General features: G+C 41.5%; 1 protein-coding gene across 5 annotated transcripts in view; it reads left to right on the top strand.

Annotated features, from left to right (window-relative positions):
• PLA2R1 (phospholipase A2 receptor 1) overlaps nucleotides 1–21686 on the top strand; it is a 62236-nt gene that overhangs the window by 7432 nt on the left and 33118 nt on the right. For 4 of the 5 annotated variants that reach the window (XM_083493234.1, XM_083493237.1, XM_083493236.1 and 1 more), the window contains 7 exons: nucleotides 1561–1674; nucleotides 2735–2878; nucleotides 5833–6021; nucleotides 7602–7759; nucleotides 8765–8872; nucleotides 15546–15655; nucleotides 19554–19723. In XM_083493234.1, coding sequence (XP_083349360.1) covers nucleotides 1561–1674; nucleotides 2735–2878; nucleotides 5833–6021; nucleotides 7602–7759; nucleotides 8765–8872; nucleotides 15546–15655; nucleotides 19554–19723 — 993 coding nt within the window. The remainder of the gene's footprint in view (nucleotides 1–1560; nucleotides 1675–2734; nucleotides 2879–5832; nucleotides 6022–7601; nucleotides 7760–8764; nucleotides 8873–15545; nucleotides 15656–19553; nucleotides 19724–21686) is intronic. The other variant, XM_083493235.1, reaches the window with a different exon arrangement.

The raw sequence follows: 21686 nt of genomic DNA, 5'->3' as shown, positions 1-21686 counted from the left end.
CCTTTCATTTGAATCTGTCAGCGGCTAGAATAGGAGAGCTGTCCATTTCAGATTTCATCCTAGTTGCTCTAGCTCCATTTGTGCAAAATTCATTGGTCCAGTTCACGTATAATGTGAAGCCATAGTTTACACTACGTGAAAGAGCAGCAACAAACCTTGGGCTCACATACTCCTTCCCCTCTCTTCCATGTTCAGCCATTGCACAACCCTTCCTCTTCCTGTTTTCATGTAACTGGAGTTTCTGTTATGTCTTAACGGAGAATTCTGATTAATTTAACATGGTTTATTGAATCAAACCAGCGTCATAAATCACAACTTGATCCTGTTTTGTTTCAACAGTGCATAGTTTAAAGTAGCCACAGTTTGTCCTTTTCAGCCATAAAGAAAAACCACAATTAGCTTGTGACAGAAAACAGATGCTTTCAATCTCCTGTTAGGGGATGAAGGAGTACACAAGCTTGAAGATCACTGTTGTTCATTTACATAGCGCTAAACTATGGTTTAGCATTATGTGTGCAACGTGTCATTGTGATCCTGAATGACAGGTGATTCACAAAGAGGCATAGCTGTGCTTCTCAAACTTTTTCAACCCTCCTACCGCCTCCCCAAACACCCTAAACTGCACCTACCTTCCAGATTCCCCTCTCCTACAACCTTGTTCAGCAGGTAAACTCACAGGGAACTTTGTGCTCATCCATGTGGGTGGCTATCATAGGACATAGGGATCATCTTGCTCCTTGTCTACTGCGCTGGATGTGTCCTGGTCTTCCTATATGTTGGGGGCATGGTAATAGGAATGAGCCCGTGCACTTGGCGGAAGACATTCATGAGTGTGGAAGGGGATCTATAGTTTGTGATGAAATAATATTAAAAGTTTCAATATGACTGCTCCTACTTCCCCTTCCACTGTTAATCTCTCCACCCTCACCCTGCACACTCTTTTCCTTTCCTTGGTTGGGAGAGGCTAAGGGGAAAAGGCTGACAGCAGCTAAACTTGCTAATACCAGGAGAGAGGTTAGCAGTACATGTTCAGCTGGAGTGGTGAGAGGAAGAAGGAACTACACTTGTCCCACGTAGGCAAGGAGGCAGTGCCATATTATCAAACAGGCAGAGCAGGCACGGGCCTTTTGGCCCCCACACCTTTTAGGAGACCCAGGACAATGAATCGAAATAATATTGATTTGATCTTAAAGAAAATGGCAAAAACATAATAGGAGATAATTTGCGGGGGGGGGGGGGGCTAGAGATTTCAACTTCAAGCAGGCACTGCAAGGAGGCTTTCCACCCAAGTGTTTGAAATCAGTGGGCTCATCCCTGTTACACTGCTTGGCATCTTGGGGGGTACCTGGGCATGTCCAATGGAGTTGAAAGTGATTCTTGTTTCCTCTGGCAGTAATGAATGCAGAACGCTGTTACTTGTACCTCCTGCTGATGTCTCATTCTCCCTAGTGGAAGGTGGAGAAAGTAACCCACCAGCTTGGAGATGCAATTCCTGTATATAAATTGGGCAATACTGAACTGGTACCTGAATGTCAAGCTAGATCTCTTGTTACACTGCAGAACAGGTGGGCACAAAAGAAGTTCTACTGTGGACAGGTTTAAATCAACTGGATGGAGCCGCTGGCTGGCAATGGTCAGATGGAGCACCCTTGGCATTTGTGAACTGGCGATCAGGTACGCAGATCCTCATCCTTGGCTCTATTATAACACCAGGATTCTATGGCTATTGCTATTGAAATCAAAATACGAGCTGGCAATAGTATGTTCCAATATAAACATTAGAAAGACCAGGTTCTGAGTTTAATGGTCTTCTGATTACTGGTAGATGCGAGAAGTTAATACAGATGCAATAAATTACTATCCAACAACTCAAAGCTTAATGTGTTTGCTAGATTTCCTTGAAGTGCACAGACAAATTTCATGCTGAAATATTTGTCATTTTATATACCATAACAGAATGGCAAGCACATAACATTTTTAACTGTAACTGTTTGAGAATGCTTAAATTCTATCCATCTATTCACCCATCTATCCAGTAGTTTGGCAATGGACAAACTACAGGATAGATAGATGAATCGATGGATTGAATTTATATCCTGTCCTTTCTCTCGAAGGAGCCCAGAGTGGCAAACACATCCACAATTTTTTTAAAAAAGCTTTTTAAAACAGTTACAGTTAAAAATGTTATTTAATCCACTGACCTCAGAGTTGCCAAGAATAGAATTTTTCAGCCACCAAACTAAAACGAGCCAGTGTCAGACTAGGACCTGGGAGAGACCAGGGTTCAAATCTACACTTGGCCATGAAGCCTCGCAGGGTTGTTGTGGGGATTAAATCTACACTTGGCCATGAAGCCTCGCAGGGTTGTTGTGGGGATTAAATAAGATGGAGAAGAACCACCTTGAGCTCCTTGGAGGAAAACAGTTGGATGTAAATTCTATGTTAAAAAATAAAACAATACAATTAAAAATAAAATACGGGATAAAGTAAGTGGTGTACTTCAGGACACCATTTGGATGGAAGGCTAAACTTGCCTGATAGCTTCTAAACGAAAGCCATTGAGAATCATGCCTGCCCAGATGTTGTTCTGTTCCTTGGTCATCATTCTGGACTTGGAGAATCTCGCTGATTGGGGCAGAATGTCAGGCTTTTAGATACAGAGATATATATAAAATACCCCCTGCATATTGTATTGTACTGTACACATGGTGCTAAAATAATATTCTGTTTGCAGATCCTTCTGACAGCTCTCTTGGGCAACATCGCTGCAAAGTGTTTAACTCAAAAATACAGCAGGACTGGCAAAGCTACCCATGTGAATCTGGATTACCATATGTATGCAAAAAATATTTAAATGCTACTGAACACGAAGCATTTGGTGAGTCTCTAACCAGCAATGTAATTTGATCTGTGAGGCTTTTTATATCTCTTTCTACTTTTAATAAGGGGGACATATGTACATTCCACATCTTGGGCTTCAGGGAGTTTGAGTGTTTGGGAATTACAAGATGTGCTAAGTATGCCAATTGAATTCAGGAGAAAGGTAGTTTCAAGTATAAATCATTGTTCAGGGTCCCTTTGTTTGTAAATTGGCATATAAGCTTTGAAGGCAATCGAACACTTAACAATCCCACTTTTACCATTCTGAGGGCAAAAAGCGTACCTATTTCATTAGATTTTAAAGAGGAGAAATTAGCTCTTCAGAAGAACATTTTCTGCATGTAGTGGAGAATAGAATCCCATTTATTCATTTTTTATCATTTCATTGTGCAGGAGTGGGAAACCTCCAGTCTGCAGGCCTAAGTTAGTCGAGGTCCCCCGGCCTTCTCCTTTCACCTACACCTGATAAAATAATACATAATGCAACTGATCAGCAATGTCGGCAAAGGTCCCTGCACTGGGCTTCTCAAGCACCGACAATCAGCTGAGTGGCACTTGGGAAGCACATTGTGCCAATGTTGGGCTTCACAAGTGTTGATGAACCAATTGCTCTTCTGTGCTTTGAAGACTGTTTTGCTCACAGTTTGACTTCGAACTGTACAGGCTGAATCGGGTCACATTGCAACAGCATTGTGATGTCACATGATTGACAGGGGGGCAGTTTTGCCTACCTGTCAGATTTGGCCTGCTGGGGAAGATTTGGCAATAAGGATGCGGCCACTTGGCCAGATGCAGTTCCCCAGCCCTGTCAAGGTGGTGTTATAGATTATAGTCCAAGGATCGCCAGGCTTTTTGGACTTGTAGGTACAGTTAGACTTTTGAGAGAGTACTGCAGCCACCACCAGTCACCAAATGGCTGCAGTGAGGAGCATGGCAGAACACAAAATTAGAGGGGATATACTCATTGCAGCTTCTCTTTCCTGCCCAGCCCTAATGGAAGCCAACTACAGTGGTACCTCGGGTTACAGACGCTTCAGGTTACAGACTCCTCTAACCTGGAAGTAGTACCTCAGGTTAAGAACTTTACCTCAGGATGAGAACAGAAATTGTGCGGCAGCAGCTGGAGGCTCCATTAGCTAAAGTGCGGGTGGCACTGTGGGTTAAACCACAGAGCCTAGGACTTGTCAATCGGAAGGTCGGCAGTTCGAATTCCCGCGACGGGGTGGGCTCCCTTTGTCTGGTCCCTGCTCCTGCCAACCTAGCAGTTCGAAAGCACGCCAAAGTGGAGGTAGATAAATAGGTACCGCTCCAGCGGGAAGGTAAACGGCGTTTCCGTGCGCTGCTCTGGTTCGCCAGAAGTGGCTTAGTCATGCTGGCCACATGACCCGGAAGCTGTACGCCGGCTCCCTCAGCCAGTAAAGCGAGATGAGCGCGCAACCCCAGAGTCGGTCACAACTGGACCTAATTGTCAGGGGTCCCTTTACCTTTACCTTACCTCAGGTTAAGAACAGTTTCAGGTTAAGAACAGACCTCCAGAACGAATTAAGTTCTGAACCCGAGGTACCACTCTATGTCTTATTGGTGCAGATTCCGGAGAAAATTGTTTTTGTATGCAAACAAGCAATCAGATTTTTTTTCTCCCCTTCTGAAAGAATTTGTGAGCCTTTACAATGGTTTAAGCTTTCTAAAACTAACAAAGCTTTCCCTGGAGTTTTAATGGAGCCCAAAATATGGAAGCATGCATAGTTTTAGAATAGATGTTAATTTCAGCCGCAACATTTTCTTTATTCTGTTAGGGCAGAGGTGGGCAACCTGTGGCCCTCCAAATGTGGCTGAATTAGAACTCACATCACCCCTGACCACTGGACATTTTGGCTGGGGCTGGCGGGAGTTGGAGTCAGCAGCATTTGGAGGTCCAAACGTCCTCCACCCTTCTGTTAGGGTCTTGCTCCAGAATATAGACAAATACAGCTGAGACTTGAATGTTGTTAGTTAATGAACACTAGTTACACAAAGTACTCAGAAGTATGCCCTATTACAGTGGTACCTCGGGTTAAGTGCTTAATTTGTTCCGGAGGTCCGTTCTTAACCTGAAACTGTTCTTAACCTGAAGCACCACTTTAACTAATGGAGCCTCCTGCTGCTGCCGTGCCACCGGAGCACGATTTCTGTTCTCATCCTGAAGCAAAGTTCTTAACCTCAGGTAATATTTCTGGGTTAGCGGAGTCTGTAACCTGAAGCGTATGTAACCTGAAGTGTATGTAACCCGAGGTACCACTGTACATTCAGTGAAAGGTAACAGTATAGGTAAATCAGTCTGTTTCTGTTCTGTTTGACCCATAAGTCTACATTAATTTGAAGTTTTTAAAAAATCTGTATGAAAATCCAATTTATTTATTTTTTAACTCATGAATTTTTAAATCATTTTGATACTTTTACTGAGTGAGAACTGCATTGGAATGTTCAGGAAGCTCAAAGGTTGATGGGTAACTGTGGTGGCAGTCTTTATCTATTTATGTATTCATAAAATTTAGATGCCACTTGACTAAAAGAACCTCAAAGTGGTTTGCAAAAAAAGTCTTTACTATGTCTACTTGGAAATAAATGGACTTAGGATTGTAGCGTATGTTCCAATCTGCGTATTTGGCTGGAAGGTGTGGTTTAGGTCAGATTATGTCAGAATTCACAAAGACTGAACTTCTCGAACATTCTTAGGGCAATTTTATTTTCTTACTTTGTGGGGGGGTGCTTATGCATGTATAAACATATTCATATAACACATTTTTGCACTGTAGCTAGTTCTTGGTAGGCAAATGTGTTCTCTTTTCTTTAAAAAATACTGAAAAGAGCTATTATATATGTGCATGTATATTGCATAAATAGATTTATGAGGACTAGGAAAGAATTCATTTGGTTAATATAGCCTTGTTTCTGTACATTTTAATTGAAAAGATTCGTGGAAATTTTATCCTACCGACTGTGACTATAATTGGTATCCATATAATCGTTACTGCTATAAACTTTATAAAGAAGGAAAAAACTGGAATGAAGCTTTGCTTTCCTGCCAGGATGATAATAGCACACTCATTAGCATAACCTCTTTGGCTGATACAGAGATGCTCATTAATCTTCTTGAATATGGTGAGTTCTCATAGTTAATGTGCAATAAACATTGGTTTAAGGTACAGACAATTTTCCTTTTAAAGGCAGCCACGCTGAATTCCTTTCTGTCAAGTGTGACAATCCAACCCAAAGTCGATAGAAAAAACCCATTGGAGGCCAGTGTCAGAAGTTGGCATCATCAGGAAGTTGCTAAAGGCTTGGGGCCCCAAGAGGGCGTACCTGCACTAACCCCTAACCTGCAGCTCAGGAGCAATAGCAGTGTAAGGAAGAATAGCAGCGTAAAATGTTCAAATATCATAAACTGGCTGGTCTGACGAACAGGATAAGAGAAAACGGAGATAAGGAATATAAGGAAGAATGGACAATGTTTATTGAATATTTTAATGACCAGTATAGACAAATACATAGCTTAGCAGGTCTTCCAACAGAGTTGAAATAGATAGGGTATTTAATAGATAACAAATTGGATGGTTAAAATGATGTGGATTACGTGGAGTAGTAGAAAAGCAAAGGAACCAGGAAAAGTGTGGAAGGGAAATCATATGGATATACAGCATATGTATGCATGCTGTATTTGGTATGAAGTTGTTAGTGGCACAGGGGAAGGGGAGGAGTGTTAAATATGCTCTCTGTTTGCATGTTTTTGAAAATGCAAATAAAAATTGAAAAGAAGAAGAAGAGAGACAAAGAGAAAGGGAAGGGACATTGATTTATTTTTATTTGTGCTCTCTCTAGATATATTTAAAAATATTATATCAATAAACTGCATAATATAATCCATTTAAATTACGGTACATTCACAAAACAAGCACAAAATAAATCACAGATCAATACATCAACAAAACTGAAATACCCCTCAGGGAAATCCTGGTATATATGCGCAGAGGGAGGTGTGTGATTGGCATATGTATGTGACTTGGTCCCGCCTCCTTTTGCCTTTGCCCACACCCACTGCTGGCAGGTGAGCCTTGGAAGGTTACTCAGGTGTGAATGTGGCCCTCAGGCTGGGAAGTTTCCCCGCCCTTGTTCCAGGCTGATGTGCTTAGTTCAAAGCAGCAGGAGGAGTTGTCACTGAAAATGTACAAGACCCACATGGCTGCCCATGTCGAAAGTGCTCCTCATCTATTTAAAGCTTCTGTATGCAGAAATGATTACAGCCCCTGATGTTTGTTTCTTATTTAAGTATTGCATTTGCATCCTGCCCTTAGTGCAGTTTCCAGTGCCTTTGAACACCAGTTGTTGGGGAGCAACAATGGCAGAATGGCATTGCCCTCATATTCCCAAAGGCCATCCCCATTGACCTCTGTGGCAAACAGGATGCTATGCTAGATTGGCCTGATCAGCGATTTCTGCCTAGACACTGTTTCCAGCTGCCATATTCCAGCTATGTCTGGGAAATTCTGGACGTACAGCAGCCCTCGAAACAGTAGTTCAGCTGCATGTTAGGACAGGGCATCAAATTAGGGGCCTGTCTAGGTTGCAAAAGAGTAGTCTGACTAAAATATGGAGACAACTTTGTGTGTGTGTTTTTATTGTGCTGTCGAAAATGACCTGGTATGTCCAAATCATCTTAAAATGCACTTAATTGTATACTACAGAAAATGTGACAGAAACTTGGCTTGGACTGAGCAGTCATAAGACCCCAGTTGAGTTTGAATGGTCTGATGGATCTCCGGTGACCTTCACTTACTGGCACAAACAAGAGCCAAATGTCCACCAGGGGGGAAATCAACTTTGTGTTTCAGCTGAGCAATATGTATGTTTTATTTATTTTCTCTTTTTATATAAAAATAATAATATTTTGTAAATGTTTCTGTCCTAGAAGTAGTGGTTTTTGTTTGTGTGTGTTTTGTTTTGCTGCATTATGTGTGCAATGCCTTAGAAGTAGAATATTCTGAGAGCTCTATTTGCTTGATGATTCTCAAGTAATATAATGGCTGCTCTCATGCACACAGCAAATCATAATGGAACAATATTCGTCCACAATTACCTTGTCTATCCAGTCCAAATGTGTGTTAATAAGGCACAGCTCTCCTCTCCTTAGGCTGTTTGATAAACCTTCTTCCCCTGTAGGCCCACTGGTTTTTCAGTTCCATTCTTTCCCCCTCCTGCACTATCTCAGGGCTTCCTTTTTTTCAGAATCATTATTCCTATTTCACGTTTCCTGTCCTTTAGGTTTCTACTTTCTTCTCCTAGTCTCATAACTTTCCACTTGGCCATTCAGTTTTTCCCTATCCTCAGGCTATAGATGAGATGTCCTCCGAGATAAACTTTTTGCAAAAACACAATTCTTCACTGTTTGGCTTTGACCCATTACAATATCGGGAAATACTCTGACACTTCAGAGTAGCTCATCAAGCTCTTGAGACAATTCCAGAGGCAAATAGGTAGAATAAACAAGCAGTGGAAGCTAAAATACGAATGCCTTGACATGAATTTATCGTATTTTATTTAATAAATTTATTATTAATGTGTGTGTGCGTACACACACACATACAGATTAAGGTCACATCTAACATTTGCTTAGTCAAGTAGAGACTACTCATGCACTTAACAGTATGAAACTCTATGGGGGATCTAAAAACGCTAGCAGAATGCACAACTTCTACTTGTAATCAAAGTATTTTAATATTCTAAAAAAACAAAACCCACCACCACCAGTTTTCCTTCCCATGTTATGAATAAGCCCATTGAGCTAATACTCCCCCTGAAATAATGACATATTAAGCTTCATTAATTCTTCCTGTTTGTTTTTAACTAGGAGGGACGCTGGAAAGTTAAAAGTTGTAAAGACATATATTCTTATATTTGTAAAAGAGCAGGAACTGTTGGAAATCTCATTTCAGAGGAAGAATCAGGCTGCCCAGAAGTAAGTCTAAACCAAACAATTATGCCTCATTTAAAATAGTAAGCATTGGAAGTGTTTGAATATATCTGGATAGGAATTCAAGCATATTTAGAATTTCGCACCTTTTCCCAATTTGCAGTCTAATCTTATGTATGTTTGTTCAGAAACAAATCCTACTGAGACCAATGGGATTTACTTTCAGGTAAATATGCATAGCACTGCTTCATTAACAAAATTCCAGTTTCCAAAATAAGTTGTGTTGCTATAGATCATGGGTGGGCAGCCTCTGGTTTGCCTCCCCATTTGGCCAAACCATGGCCACCTGCCCTAAATTGTCATATATGACATCATCCTATATGACGTCAGGTGGTAGGGCAGGTAAAGTCATGTCTGAGTCAAAAACAGGTTTGCAGGCACCACTGATCACCTGATTGGCAGGCTTTGCCATGCACTTTGAAGCAGAATCTCTGTAAGCATGTTGGAGCGCTTATGGATTGAGGTCATGAAGTTTTCCTTTTGTGGGTCACTTGCTCTGTCAGCGATTTTGAATGCAGTTCTTCTAACTTTCTACATCAAAAGGCACGGCACTTTGGTCGACCATCTGTACAAATAACAACTGCTCTATGATGTTTCATCTTGCCTGTGGCTTTTATACTGTTTCTAGAGGAATGACAGGATTGAAAACAACTGTTTCTTTAACATAGGTTGTGTTAACCTTCTATCCATACATGGGCACTAGGATTAAATTTCCTTTTTCGAAAATTATTAATTTATATCATTTGCTTTCTCTACTTTGGGGGGTGTATGTGAAAGTTGTCTATAAATATATCAGTGTTGTTATTCAGTGACCATTTAATATATTGAAATATTGAAATGAAAGACAACTGAGGCTCTTAGAAGTACCCAGTGAAACACAGGTAGCCTTCATAGTGGTATAAATAGTTGATTTCTCACCTTCGTGTTTATATATGCTGATATGCCCTCTGCCTAGTCTTTGAATATAAAGTTAATGTAAAGGGCCACATATATTTTTGAATGGGATGATAAAGTTTAACATTCTGGAAGTTAGCTGCTAACTTTGTGAGACCGTTTGGAGCAACACCCCATTCATTTTCCTGCTTGTGGGTGGTCTGCCATGCACACATGTCTGCCAGCATGCACGTGCTTTCTAATTGGCTGCAATATTTGGACAGCTCTGTGTGCATAATGAGGATGTGGGCCTTTCCCTGACACTTCATTGAATGGGAGAAGCCCATTGGCATGAACTCCTATTTGAGCACCAGAACTCTTGCATTCACAAGCAGCCTTTGGGCTGAATGTCTTATTGAAAACTCTGCCTCCATTTGTCATTCATAATACTGAATGTCGCCACTCCAATCTGAAATTACTTCTTCAATTCTAATGTCAATGCACAGCTAGCCAGGAATTTAATTGACAGAGGATCCAGATGCAGATCCATTTTGTTTTCATTTGTGACTATGAGATACATGTCAGTATCTCTAAGTTCGTAACCCATCGGTGCCGTCATTTGTTCTTGGCTTCAGGCATATGTGCTTGGAAGACTATCCTGCTTATTTGCTTTGATTTGATTGGGTTTTTTTAAAATCATTTTGATATTTCTGACAAATTGATGATTCTATATCTTTCTTAGACACAGCAGCAAAGTGCTCATTGCTCAGTTGGCCATATGCCATGTGATTTTATTACTAATTCAACAAACTGTTCCCCCCTTCTCCTAATCTATAAACTGCTAACAGAGGGCAAATGTTTTGTTACTGAGGTCAAATTCCTTAAGCTAGCTGTCTAAACACTAAAGCAGTGATTATCTAGGCACTTTCCCTAAGCCAGCTTTTGGAATGGCATCATGGAGCTGTCAGATGCTTGACAAGGAAGAAAGGAAGAAATGTTGCTTTTTGAAGCTGACAACATTTGGGTTAAACTAGGGTCACAATGCTTACAATTTGAAATGTCAGAATTTTATGTAAGTAGCCAATGCTGTAACCAATTAATCCAGTTTGGTCCATTGAATTCCAGGGAAAGGAATTAGTTGATTGAACTGAGCTGATAAACTTATAACTTGGTGATGATTCACACAATTAGTTGTTGTACAACCATCATGTGTCTCTGTTCTGTGACTTGGAATATTCAGAATCGTAAATGGCTCTTAAACAGAGCAGTTTCTTATAAGGTCCACCAGGTGGGTAATCGTCAGCTAGCAGGTGTAATTAGGCCCACCAGACCTTGGAGGTTGGTTTACTAGTCTGTTTGGGGCAAACCACACCCAACTTTCCCTGGTCTGACATATATAATGTCAGGCACAGGAAAGATCAAGCTGTGGCTTGGAACTTCATGCTGCTGCTAAATATAAGAAGAATTGAGAGCACACTCAAATTTGCACTCCAAATTTTTCCTTTGCATTCCTGGCTGGAAGTCAAGCTAGGCTGGAAGAGAAAAAATATTCATTTGCAGGTGGGGCTGGAAAGTAACCTGCTCCTGCAAATAAAGAATCATAAGTTCATGTAATAACAGATACCGGTATATGCTTTTATCTTTTGTGGATCAAATATTTTGTGAAAAATGTAGGACTCACAGGCACAAAGCTTTTAGATGTGGTTTCATGATAATAATATGACTGAGATAAAGGTTCTACATAATCCCCAATACATATGTTGTTGTTAAAATTTATATATCACCCTTCATCCATAGATCTCAGGGCAGTTCACAACATAAAATCACAATATAAAAAAACACAAAATATATAATAAAAACAAGAACAAGAAAACCACAAACCAATAAATCCCCTCCCCACACCTTCTCCCACAAACACATTTAAAAGGGGTATAGGGTGTTAATCAGCCCAAGCCCTGGTTGTAGAGGAACATTTTCTCCTGGCACCTAAAGGTGTATAATGGAGGCTCCAGATGGACCTCCTGGGGAGACCATTCCACAAAGAGGGGAGCCACTGAAGAAAAGGCCCATTCTCATGTTGCCATTGTCCGGAGCTCTCATAAAGGAAGTACACAAAGAAGGGCCTCAGATGATTAACTCAGGGCAGGGTCCGGATAGGTTCCTATGGAGAGAGGTGGTCCTTGAGATATTGCAGTCCTGAGCCATTTAAGGCTGTAGGTCAAAACCAGCACTTTGAATTGGGCCTGGAAACTAATTGGCAGTCAGTGTAGTTGGGCCAGGATTGGTGTAGTATGCTCAAACTATCTTGCCCCGGTGAGCAACCTGGCCGCCAAATTCTGCATCAGCTGAAGTTTCTGAAACGTCTTCAGAGACAGCCCTACGTATAACACAGTGCAGTAATCTAACTTAGAGGTTACCAGCGCAAAGACAGCAGTAGATATAGCCCCATACTTAGTTAAAGAAAGATTCTTTCCTTAAGTCAGAAAATATTGATATTATTTGTAAACAAAAATTGGAATGTCCCTTGAAGTTCATCTAAAAGAAGTAAGCTGAAATAAATAATTGATAGACAGCTTTGGCTTAACAGAACTTAAATAAAATAGCAGTCCCTTCTTATGTGATTCCTCAGCCAAGTTTAGTTAAACTGCTTTAATATTACTATACCGAACATATTACTGGAAGTAAGCTCCAGTGACTTAACAGAACAGTTCAGTGGCTCCAGACATGTGGACTACCACTTGGGCATTGCTTTATCATTCTCTTTCACAACAGGGAAGCATTCACTGCACTCACTGGGAAGCAATTATTTAGTCCTTTCAACTTCTATAAGAGACTGGGGTCCTGATTCTTAGTATTGAAGAGCCTTCTAGGCAACACATAAACTAACAATTTCCTGCCAGAGTCATTGAAGAAATGGGGTACCTAGTTTGAAGTTTGGTAAGAAATGTAAAAGAATAGCATGGATAAAAGCCTTCTAGGACCTCATTCATACAAATAATCAAAGGCAGGTAAGTATTCAAAACATGATTTAATTTAAGGATTGGAGAAGGAGGTTTAGTAACATTAAATTAAGTTAATATGGAACTACTCTTTGATGAGTTAAGGTAAATTTGTGCAATGACTAATAAGAGTTTGAGGGTATTACAATTCACATAAAAAATGACCTTTATCTGCAAGTTTATCTCTAATTGGACAGAGGTACCAGAATTATTGGGAAATTACGGTATAATATTACATTGGCAATTCTAGCTGTTTCAGTTTAAAATACTCAGAGAAATAGTTCAGCCAGATGTAAATTCTACCTTCCTTAATTTAAAATGGTCTCTCCATCTTTCTCTCTCAAAATATACAAAGGCTAGTATTTAATTCAATAATAGTTTTCTTGTTATTTCAGTGTGAGGTTGACAGCCTACTGCACTGAACAGAGTTCCCATGCAAAGTCTACCCTAATTCACCGAGTTTCTATAGCATTTCAGTATGCATTTGATACAATTAATAATGCTTAAGTGTTTGGCTGTAGGCTGTTTCAAATTATAGGGCTTGTTAGTGAATGAGGTCATGACATTGACAGGGTATGCTGGGATGGCACTCTTCCCGGGATGCTTATTTATTTTTTAAAACTAATTTAGAGGCTTATCTTTATGAGCAAGAACGCTCTCCAGCTGGCTTACACACAAATAAAAACTTTAAACAGCGATAATATTTTTAAAAATACAAAACATTCCATATATCCACAGCATTAATAAATCCAGCAATAATTCCATGTCCAGCTGAGAACTAAAACACAGGACTTGGGGCCTTCAACACCACACTGAAAACCACTCCCATCAGCTCAGGTAGGGAGACTATTAGTCAGTACACTTACATCATAGGAATATAGGAATCTGCTGGTCCACTGGTCTATTATCTCAGTATTATTTACACTAACTGTCAGAGACTGTCCGGGGATTTAGGAGATGCTGTGGACTCAGACTCTCTGTGTGCAAAGCAGATGCTGTAACATTGAGCCACAGCTCTTCACCAAACTAAATCCTTATTCTGTCTTGGAAGCCCAGCGCACTCAAAGTTAGCCATTGGCTGTGTTGCTAATCAGAGAGGTGGTGCACTGACTCCACCCTCTTTGCTCCTTTAGTTGAGCCTGATGCTGAACCTGAAAACCTGGAGAGCTCATTTGGGATAGGTTCACACCAACCTTTGATTGGGATAGGTTTCAGTAATAACAGACTGAGCCAGCATGATGTTCAGTAAGCAGATTCAATATATTTCTGTATAGAGAAGATTTTAATGTTTGATGTTTTACTGCGCTTAATGTTTTAATTTGTTAGAAGCTGCCCAGAGTGACAATTTTGTTGTTGCAGCAGCTGCTGCTGTTGTTATTCACCATTTAGAAACTATTGTAGTTAAGTGGTATATAAATTGTTTAAATGAGTGATTAAATAAAATAATGAAACACTTACCCCCTGACCTGACATTCATCAGCAGCTCTCGATGGTTTAAGCAGTCAAACTTCTTTAAATATTTAACAAAATAACTCTCAATTTTCTACCTTTCTTACACACTTTTTATACCCATCTTTATCATCCTTATATTTGCATTGAATCTTGACACTTTCTTCTCAAGGTGCAGTGTGGTCACAATCCAGTCAATGTTAAACACTTCAGTGCAATCCTATGTACATTTTCCCAAGAGCATTCCGCATTGAACTGTCAGTCTTATTTCTGATTAAATGAATATATCATTTCTCCACTAGGCTTAACTCTCCCCTTGAAATTACTGTGTCCTGAATAGATTTCACTATTCATGGATTCTGTTCTCTCTCTCTCTCTCTCTCTCTCTCTCTCTCTCTCTGTGTGTGTGTGTGTGTGTGTGAATTATATTTGCATGATGAGTGGGTAAACTGTAGGTGTAGAAAGGGAACAAAATAAGCCGATTTTGCCAGCTCAAACTTTTTACCCATCTAGGCCAGCATCACCTACTCTAGGGATCGCCAACATGGTGCACTTCAGATGTTGTAAACTCCAACTCCCTATCGGTCCTAGTAAGGTAAAGGTAAAGGGAACCCTGACCGTTAGGTCCAGTCGTGACCGACTCTGGGGTTGTGGCGCTCATCTCGCTTTATTGGCCGAGGGAGCCGGCGTACAGCTTCCGGGTCATGTGGCCAGCATGACTAAGCTACTTCTGGTGAACCAGAGCAGCACACGGAAACGCTGTTTACCTTCCCGCTGGAGCAGTACCTATTTATCTACTTGCACTTTGACGTGCTTTTGAACTGCTAGGTTGGCAGGAGCAGGGACCAAGCAACGGGAGCTCACCCCGTAGCGGGGATTCAAACCGCCGACCTTCTGATTGGCAAGTTCTAGGCTCTGTGGTTTAACCCACAGCGCCAGCCGCGTCCCTTATCAGTCCTACTACAGCATGTCTAATAGTCAGGGATAGTTAGAGTTGTAGTCACAGAATCATAGAATTGTAGATTTGGAAGGGACCATGAGTGTCATCTAGTCCAACCTCTGCAATGAATGAATCTTTTCTCGAACATGAGGCTCGAACCCATGACCTTGAGATTAAGAGTCTCATGCTGTACCAGCTGAGGTATTTTCCAATGACATCAGGAGGGCATGGTGTTGACTATTCTTGCCTACTCTGGCTGTCATTGGTTCTCCAGTGTTCCTTTCCTTCCTCCGTAGTCTCTCTGGTACCTACTTGGGTGGCATCCAAGAATTATGTATAGATAAGTTCATGTATATAATATACCATATGTTATAATAACCAACGTTTGTTTTTGAAGGGATGGGAAAGGCACGGTGGATATTGCTACCATGTGGACAAAACCCCTCGAAGCTTTGAATACTCCTCCAGTGGCTATTACTGTCCTTCACTTGCAACAATAATGAACAGGTACCTAATTTTACCGTACAATTTAAAACAACAACAGTATTTTAACTCTCTTATGACACTGGAGAAGAAAATGGAAGAACCATACTGGATCAATAGCTAAAACTGACGGAAATAAAATGTTCTGATTGTTATTGCTCGAGTCAAAATGAAAACCGGATAGAATTAATCAGTTACTTGCTAGATCGAAATGTTCAGTGACATGCAATTATTCATGCATGCAAGAATTCTGACATTTTAATTCCTTCAGGGTTGATTTACATTGTCTTCATTACAGGAAGCCGGGGAGTGTTTGCTAACAATCCTGACAAATATATACTCATTTGCTCACATGCAGCTATTTGATGCAAGCTATTCACATTGTTCGCTTTCATTTTAATAACCCAGTTTCGCCATATGGAAACAATAAGAAAAAAATTAAATGTATAACGCCAGTAACAGGTTTTCTCTGGTTACTTAGATGATGTGATTTACTCTTCTTCATTACTCTTTATTCTCAAATTGAAGTAAACCCCAGACAATGAGAGGTATTCAATTAAATACTTACACTATTGCAGGGTTTAGCACTGGCGCAGTGGGATTTCCCCCCTTTCTCCTCCCACACATGCCCTGTACTGTCCTGAAATCTGCTCCAGAACAGATCTAGAGGGTACATGTGGGACAGGGGGGGGGGATGTACTGGTGTGCAACGAGAAATCCTTGCACAGACTTAGTGTTTGCCTTAGTACTACATTGAAGGCAACTCAATTTAATCTGTCTGCTCAGAAGTGAGTCCTATGAAGTTCATTTGGGCTTACTCCCTGGAAAGTGTGTATAGGATTGCAGCCTTAGTTATATTTGTGGCTTTGACAAATTTATGAAGTATATTTTCAGTGAGTGTTCCCCATTGTAGCTAAATTGAGCCTCTAGGAACAGAGGTGTTCATTTGAATACCAGTTGGGGGAGGGCTGGGGTGCAAAACATCAGGGGAGGGAGTCTGGCTTCATGCCCTGCTTGTGAAGGATAATGCCCCAACTCCCTTTATCTCTCTGTTAGGATTCCATTTTGCTTGTTAAAACTCCGTATTTGACATTAGCAGTGCTCCTTAGCAATCCATGTATGAATTCTCAACAACCTCTCCTAGTAGAAATGCACGCACCCCAGTATATTTCAAGCATATCATGCATTCTGATGTGAAAACATACTGTATTCCAACATAAAAGAATGAAAAGTTGAGAATATGTGAAAGGTGATCGGCTAGGCGGGACTGTCTAATTGAATTTAGGTTAATGTAGAGATTGGATGTATTAATCATGGGTTATTAAGAATAGACTTTTGTAGACAGGTAAAGAATAGCATAATTAATCAGTAATTAATTAAATCAAACATTGAAGGATAGCAGTGTGTGATTACATATTATTATAATTACAAGGTTGGAGTGGGCTAGTCAAAAGAGCATAAGGATCTCTGTTTGGTTTAGAATGAAGATTATGGGTTGGAATCTCTATGGGAAAGGAATAGAAACAATATAAGAAACATTGCTTTGGGTGTGGTTCTTTGCAGCCTCTCTCAGATTTTTCAGGAGGCCGACCCTACGTACGTTTGTATTCAATTAAAACCCATTATTTTCACTTGCAGTCTGCAGCTTTTCCTTTTGGGTCTCTGGGAGGGATACCTCCAGTCAGTGGCAGAGCTTCATGCTCTGGCACCGGGGGTGGAGAGCAGATGGGGCGTGGCTGGCACGCATCCTGGGGGCATGGCACCCAGTATGGGGGAGCAGCCACGATGCCCCCCCCCCAGGATCGTGGTGTCAGGGGCAGTGCGCTCCCCCTGCCCCCCTCTTCCTCCACCAGTGCCTCCAGTCTTTAAAATTTCTCCAACAGTTGCAACTTTTCTGGAGGCATCTGGCTGGTCATTGTTTGTCCATCTGAATCAACATTATGTTGATTATGAAAACTCATTTTTATTCATTATAAACTCTGTGCTTTTAATGTGCATAGGTTTACAGTGGTACCTCTGCTTACGTACTTAATTCGTTCCGGAGGTCCGTTCTTAACCTGAAACTGTTCTTAACATGAGACATCACTTTAGCTAATGGGGTCTCCCACTGCTGCCGTGCTGCCACCACATGATTTCTGTTCTCATCCTGAAGCAAAGTACTATTTCTGGGTTAGCGGAGTCTGTAACCTGAAGCGTATGTAACCTGAAGCGTATGTAACCCAAGGTACCACTGTAATTCATAGCAGGTGGGGAGGGAGAGTTTAACCCTCCCTTCCCCGCTGCTGTCCTGATTTTTTTTTAATAAAAAAACAACAACTCTACTTTGAAGCTATTATTTGCACTGGAAGAAACCTCCTTCCCCTATTGGTCTCAACTGAGAATTTCTTCCCAGCACAAATACCAGCTTTGCAGGAATGCTTTTCATCAGGAATGCAGCCAGGGGAAGAAAGAGTTCCATCCTTTCCCCCTCCCTGCCCATGTCTGCTGAGATCCCAATAATTATCAGCTCCCACAACAGGTGCAAATGTAAGGATGCATTTAACATTGTGTCTAGTTCAGGCCTCAACTTGCTACCTAAGTGCACAAAGTACAGAGGCTTTCTTGACCTCCCCGGGTGGTGAATTCCATAGTAGTAATTTAGGCAGTACTACGGAGCAGGGCTGATCTTACATTTCTGTTTTCCATACCTCACAAGGTCGCAGGACAAGATCACTTTTTTAAAAATAGTCTCGCACTGTTTCTGGTAGATGTTCCACACATGGGGGTTTACAAACCTATGTAGGAAGCATGTTACAGAGATGTAGAACAACCACCAGGGATGGCTTTCTGCATAGTCTTATTTGAATGATGCCCCAATCATGCCAACTGAAAGCAGCCTCTTCTGTAGCTTTAAAAGAATAACTGTACAGTGGTACCTCGGGTTACATACGCTTCAGGTTACAGGCTCCGCTAACCCAGAAATAGTAACTCAGGTTAAGAACTTGGCTTCAGGATGAGAACAGAAATTGTGCGGTGTCGCAGCAGCAGCAGGAGGTCCCATTAGCTACCATTAGCTAAAGTGGTACCTCAGGTTAAGAACAGTTTCAGATTAAGAACAGACCTCCGGAACAAATTAAGTTCTTAACCAGAGGTACCACTGTAGTTGGGGAAGGAGATACCCTCTTAATGTGTGTTGCCCAAGTCATGGATAGCTCAGTTGGTTACAGCATGGTGCTGATGACACCAAGGTTGCAGATTCTATCCCCATATGGGACTGCTGCCTATTCCTGCCCTTCCAACTCCACAATTCTATGATTCTGTGATTCCATGTAGAACTGTAGAGCTGAAAGCCGGCATGCTCATGGCATGAGCAGGATGCCAGTTAGAAGAGGCATGTCCTGAGCAAGCGGCTGTTTGAACTTGCATTCCAAGAGATCTAAGCCGGTGAGTTCTGGCATATTGTTTTCCTTGAAGTAACTTACAAGTTTCCTCTAGCGGGGCTTGCCTCTGCATCACAGCCCACCATTTGCCCCTAGTGAAGTATTAAAAACCAGACACTTAATGTGCTTCATCTGCTGTTCTTATGTACAGTGGTACCTCGGGTTACAGACGCTTCAGGTTACAGACTCCGCTAACTCAGAATTAGTACCTCGGGTTAAGAACTTTACCTCAGGATGAGAACAGAAATCGCGTGCCAGCGGAGTGGCAGCAGCGGGAGACCCCCCATTAGCTAAAGTGGTGCTTCAGGTTAAGAACAGTTTCAGGTTAAGAACGGACCTCCGGAACGAATTAAGTTCTTAACCCGAGGTACCACTGTAATTTGTTCAGTTTGAACAGGATTCTATACTTCTTTCTATATTGCTCAAAAGGATGAATAGGGGGTGCCTCTTGAACTGCGATGTAAGGAATCTAATACCTTGTTTTTATTTCATATTTTTTCAAGGTTTGAACAGGGCTTTCTCAACAGTATGATTCACAACATGGAGAAAACAGATAACCTTTATTTTTGGATAGCACTGCAAGACCTCAACAATACAGGAGAATACACTTGGCTAAATACAGATGGGAAGCCTCATCGTCTGACCTATACAAACTGGGGAAAATATCAACCTAGTGAGTTATAACCTTTATAGCTCTTGTTAATATTTGATTATTGAAGCAAACGTGCCACTTTTCCTCACTTTCTGCTTTCCGCTTATTACCAGGCTGCCTTAATTTGGGCCAAAGTATAACATTAAAATGGGACATGGGTGGCGCTGTGGGTTAAATCACAGAGCCTAGGACTTTCCGATCAGAAGGTCGGCGGTTCGAATCCCCGCGACGGGGTGAGCTCCTGTTGCTCGGTCCCTGCTCCTGCCAACCTAGTAGTTTGAAAGCACATCAGAGTGCAAGTAGATACCTTCTGGCGGGACGGTAAACGGCGTTTCCGTGTGCTGCTCTGGTTCACCAGAAGCGGCTTAGTCATGCTGGCCACATGACCCGGAAGCTGTACGCCTGATCCCTCGGCCAATAAAGCAAGATGAGCGCCGCAACCCCAGAGTCGGCCACGACTGGGGTCCCTTTACCTTTACCTATAACATTAAAATTTACCTCAGGATAATGGAACCTGCAAGTACAACAAATTAAGTGTTTGATAGCCTGCTAGATACCAAGGATGGCCTTCATGGTATCTTCCAGCTGCTGTACTACAGTCCCTATAATGGAGGACAGCGTCTGGAAGACAATGTCCTAGCCAACGTTTAAAACACATGGCTCGAAAGTGTGTTTAGAATTGCAGCCTTAATTTCCAGATTCCATTCTTACAGTTAGCTACTCTTACACTTAACCTGATTAGCAATCTCTTGTGGGCAAATAGTCTGCTAGCAGCTTCACCATTAAAATTGCCTTGTAAGTACTTGCAGAACTAAAAGGCTTGAAAACTATATTTTGTGCTGGTAGGCTTTTGAAGTTATCTGCCAAGCTGCTATTTATCCACTTGAGACAGCCCTTCAAACATCTCTCTCTGTTTGTATTCTGTTCCCATTTAGTAATGCACAGTGATTTAAAGTTGCATCATTTTGTAGTTTCATTTACTTACTCATTTCTTATAGCCGGAAGGACAAGCATTGCCTGGTTTTTTATGGAGGAGGATTCTTCTTGTCCTTCAACAGTGACCTCTACTGGCTGACTATAGGGAAATATATTCACAGACTTAAAAAGCCTAGTTATTTGGTATTTCTTATATCCTTTCCTTTCGAATCCCCGCGGCGGGGTGAGCTCCTGTTGCTCGGTCCCTGCTCCTGCCCACCTAGCAGTTCGAAAGCACCCCTAAGTGCAAGTAGATAAATAGGTACCGCTTTATAGAGGGAAGGTAAACAGTGTTTCCATGTGCTGCGCTGGTGCCGGTTCACCAGAGCAGCTTCATCACGCTGGCCACGTGACCCGGAAGTGTCTGCGGACAGCGCTGGCTCCCGGCCTCTTAAGTGAGATGAGCGTACAACCCTAGAGTCGGACACGACTGGCCCGTACGGGCAGGGGTACCTTTATATCCTTTCCCCAGATAACTAAAGCTGCTGTCTGTATTATGGTTTCTCAAGAGGGAATTGCTTTGGGGGCAAGTTGTTATGTCTGAGTTTCATGTGCACCTTGCAGAACCTCCAAACAATATATCTAAAACACTGTTTCAGACATCAGTCTTGAATCCAGTGGAAAACAGGATTAGGTCTGTAGCAGACAGATGGAGATAGCAGAGGGAAAGGCAGGGGAGGACATAAAGGCACACGGCCAGGTACTGAGTTATTTGGATGAGTTGGCATATTTTTGTAACATAAGAACTTAAACCATCTGGTTCTAGTGGTGCCTACTTCAGTTCCCAGATGTTTTCAGTGTATGTACTATAGATGAAACTGTTGAATAAGGTTGCAATTGTGACTCTATTACTCTGGGAGTAAGCCACATTTAATGCAACAGGACTTACTTCTGCATAGGCATTGTGAAGATTGTGTTGTAAATTAGTTTACTGCCAACATTCAATGTAATTCTGTAAGTTTATCTGAAAAGAGTTCCATTGGATAAAGTAATTCTCTGTCTGTCTCTC

The sequence above is a fragment of the Podarcis liolepis genome, assembly GCF_965112155.1.
Source record: "Podarcis liolepis genome assembly, chromosome: 1".
Classification (NCBI taxonomy): domain Eukaryota; kingdom Metazoa; phylum Chordata; class Lepidosauria; order Squamata; family Lacertidae; genus Podarcis; species Podarcis liolepis.
This window is presented reverse-complemented; position numbering and strand designations above follow the sequence as displayed.